This window comes from Mus pahari, chromosome 10, assembly GCF_900095145.1.
Source record: "Mus pahari chromosome 10, PAHARI_EIJ_v1.1, whole genome shotgun sequence".
NCBI lineage: Eukaryota > Metazoa > Chordata > Mammalia > Rodentia > Muridae > Mus > Mus pahari.
Window position 1 is genome coordinate 22,019,938 of NC_034599.1, and position 3,998 is coordinate 22,023,935.

Below are 3,998 nucleotides of genomic sequence, written 5' to 3' on the forward strand. Positions count from 1 at the left end.
TTTTTTTGGTTTTTTGAGACAGGATTTCTCTGTATAGCCCTGGCTGTCCTGGAACTCACTCTGTAGACCAGGCTGGGCTCGAACTCAGAAATCTGCCTGCCTCTGCAAGTGCTGGGATTAAAGGCATGAGGAAACCTGATTCTGTATAAAGAAGACAGAAATACACAATGAAAAAAAACTTCAACAAATGTGCTGGTCTAACTGGATGTCTGCACGTAAAAAAAATGTAATAGATCCATATTTATCACCCTACACAAAACTCAAATCAATGAACTCAACATAAAATCATATAAACTGAACCTGATTGAAAAGAAAGTAAGGAATAGCCTTGAACATGTTGGCAAACAAGACAACTTTCTAAACAGAACAGCAACAACACAGGCACTAAGATCAATAATTAATACATGGATCTCATGAAACTGAAAAGCTTCTATAAGGCAAAAGACAACATGAAAAGGACAAAACGGCACCCTACAAAATGGAAAAGAATTTTCATTAACTCCACATTGAACACAGGGCTAAATTCCAAAGTATATAAAGAATTCAAGAGGGCTGGAGAGATGGCTCAGCAGGTAAGAGCACTGACTGCTCTTCCAAAGGTCCCGAGTTCAAATCCCAGCAACCACAGACAGACATTAGGCAGAGCTGGAGGAAGGACTGTAGGAGCCAAAGGTGTTGAGGACACCAGGAGAACATGGCCCACAGAATCAAGTGAGCCAGGCTCATAGAAGCTCACAGAGACTGAAGTGCCGATCACGAAGCCTATATGGATCTATGCTACATCCTCTGCAAATGTTATAGTTATTTAGCTTGGGGGTCTTGTGGGAGTCCTAACAGTAGGGGTGAGGGTGGCTCTGACTTTTCCCTGTTCTTGGGACCCTTTCCTCCTATTGAGTTCCCTCCTTCAGCCTTGAACTGAGGGTTTGTACTCTTTTTGCATCTTGTTATGCTGTGTTCAGCTGATTGCCTGCCTATTCTCCTCTTATGGACAAAAAGAGAAAGGGATTTAGGGCAGAGGGGTGAGATGGCAGTGGTTTGGGGGAGAAGATGGAACAGAACTGGGAGGAGTGGAGGAATGTGGTCCAATGTACTGAGCCAAGAGTGAGTGGCTCTTCCCAATGAGAACTGCTACATAGAAATTGTAACTGAGACTCAAGGAACCGAGGGATGTTAGGAGGCATCTGAGAGCACACACTCTTACCTTGGAACCATTGAGGATGTAATGATCTCCTTGTCGTTTAGCTGAGGTCAGAAGAGATGCAGCATCACTCCCACTGCCTGAGACAGGGGTCAAAGGGGAACAGATGGAAGGAAGTCAGTGATGTCATAGGAGCTCAGCAGGGTCCCACATCCGAGCAGGTCTTCCTAAGAGTCTATCGTGTATTGCTTTAAAACCCACACGACCAAGAAATTCTCATGCTGGGTAAAAACCGCTTACACCAAGCAGTCCACTGCCTCTCTACCAAAGCAGCCAACAGTGGTCTGCAGCCTGGAAGAACTCTAACCTAAAGACTCTGGTCCTAAGACAAGTGCCCTGACTATTCCACAACCAAACAGCATTGTAAACCATATTATGTGCCAACAGATGAGGTTGCTTGGTCAGTGACCGCACAGGTCCCACTTAGCTCCTTGTTAGGTCTCACTTGCAGGGAGGACAAACGCACCTGGTTCAGTGAGGCAGTAGGAAGCAAACTTCTCCATGGTACACAGCGGTGGGCAAAATTTGTGCCTCTGTTCCTCATTTCCAAAGCTATCAATCATCCAGGCACACATGCTGATAGGTGCACCAAGAAGAAGAGCCATCGACAGAAATAAAGACAGACAAGAAAATTGGGAGGTTGGGGGTGGGGAGAGAAACGAAGGACAACAAGGCAGAATGGAAGCAGGAAAGAGTGGGAAGGGAAAAGAGACAAATGAGATGACACAACTTGGAAGGAAGGGGCTGGTCTAAAAACATCCCTGGAATTTATACCAGAGGCCCAGGTGCTTCTCAGATAAGCAAGTCCTAAAAATCAGAGACAAACGTATTTCCTATTACTTTCTCAAATTACTGGAGGTCTCAGCTATAGACTGAGGACAACTAGAGAAGTCTATGCCAAAACTATAATTTGAGAGAACCAATTCTTTAAGTACTACCATAGAAGGCAACAGAACCAAATCCAACAGGCAGCAGCAGACCTGCTGTGTAGCAATAACAGTTTAGTTTCCCAAGTACAATCAGCCCACTGTGACTCATCTTTTTCTCAGTGAAGTTTCCCTACCATCCTGTGTGAGCACAGGCCTTCACCATGCTTTTAGACACGGATGCTCACTTGTGGATGCTTATATAGGCAGTGGTGCTGGTGCAGCCTGTGGCCAAGGCTTCAAAGATGACAGAAGTATCAAGGCGAGACAGTCCAGATCCACCCACATCTGTTCGCACATAGATCCCCCCAAATCCCAGCTGTGCAGCCTTCCGCATCACATCCACAGGGAACAGCTCCTGCATAGATAGCAAAGAGAGCAAGTGGTCAGAGATCAATTCTGAGACAGGTGTTCCTTTAGAGGGGACAATGAAGAATGCCCTTGTTATTTTATAGTAGCATCAATGTTTGCCAAATTTTCTTCTACAGAATTGCTTTAATTTTAGGTATGTCTAAGTGTCTGTCCAATTAAATAAGAAAAGGGGCATCTAGTACATCCGGGATGACTTCCAAGAAAGGAGTAATTTACTGTCCTAGTCAGTAATGAAACAGAATGACCAAAAGCAACTTAGAGAGGAAAGAGTTATTTCACTCATGCTTCCATGTAACAGCTCACCATCAAAAGCAGTGAGGGCAGAGCCTCAAGAGGCCAGAAACCTGGAGGGAGAAGCTGAAGCAGAGGCCATGGAGGAGTGCTGCTTACTGGCTTGCTCAGTTTGCTTTCTTATAGAACCAAGAACTACCAGTCCAGAGGTGACCCACTCACAATTGGCTGTGCCCTCCCTCATAAATCACTAATTAAGAAAATACCCTACAGGCTTGACTACAGCCCCATCTTATGGAAACATTTTCTCATTTGAGGCTCCCTCCTCTCTGATGATTACAGCTGTGTCAAGCTCACACAAAACTATCCAGCACATCTATCACCAGGCTCCACACTTGCAGGAGAGTTGGAGGGGAGAAAGCAGACACTGGGCGGCTAGGACGGTAGAGAGGTAAGTCATTGTATGCAGCATCTGTTGGAATATCTAGCAAGGAGAACACTCTTACCTTCTGATCCCATTCTGCCATATTGGGAGCCATTTCCCGAGCAGCAAAGTCAAAGGCCACTTTCTGAAATCCTTTCTGTTCTTCATTTAGTCCCAAGGAAGCTGTGAACAGGACCAGACACAATCAATTCTAGGATGGAAATGACAGAAGAATTTCACTAATAAGGAGTGCCTCAAAGCTAAGAGTGGATCTACTAAAGCATTTCCTAGACTCATCCTAGACAACAGTAAGAGAATGGTGCCACCTACTAAGTGTTTCATTGTTTTTGATTTTGAGATAAGGTATTATGATCTAGTCCAGGCTGGCCTTGAACTCCCGACCATCCTGCCTCTGCTATCCTAGCGCTGAGCTAGGATCATTACCAGCTTCCCAGGTGGAGAAGGGACCGTTCTAGCACTTACTCATATTATCCTAAGATAAAACATAGCTACTCCCAGACAACTCTTCCTTGGTTCCTTGGTAAGACAGAGTTATAGCTAAATAGGTAGAGGCCTCAGGGAACACAACAGGAAAAACCAGGATGCATGAAACACTAGCCACAAAAACACTCCTAACTTCTGATCCCACTCTGCCACACTGAGAAACATTTCTGGGAAGAGCAGGAGACATAAAGATACCAACTCACCAAGTTCCATCACTCACCAAACTCCATCACTATTCCTCTCAAACAAGGGATTTATTTATTTATTTATTCATTCTCTCTCTCTCTCTCTCTCTCTCTCTCTCTCTCTCTCTCTCTCTCTCTCTGTGTGTGTGTGTGTGTGT

General features: G+C 44.9%; 1 protein-coding gene across 1 annotated transcript in view; it reads right to left on the bottom strand.

Annotated features, from left to right (window-relative positions):
• The window catches only part of Acad8 (acyl-CoA dehydrogenase family member 8), a 20,062-nt gene that overhangs the window by 11,340 nt on the left and 4,724 nt on the right, over positions 1–3,998 (bottom strand). Inside the window, exons 2-5 of the mRNA XM_021206968.2 lie at positions 3,234–3,334; positions 2,313–2,482; positions 1,665–1,774; positions 1,202–1,278 (exon numbers count right to left, since the gene is read on the bottom strand). Coding sequence (XP_021062627.1) covers positions 1,202–1,278; positions 1,665–1,774; positions 2,313–2,482; positions 3,234–3,334 — 458 coding nt within the window. The remainder of the gene's footprint in view (positions 1–1,201; positions 1,279–1,664; positions 1,775–2,312; positions 2,483–3,233; positions 3,335–3,998) is intronic.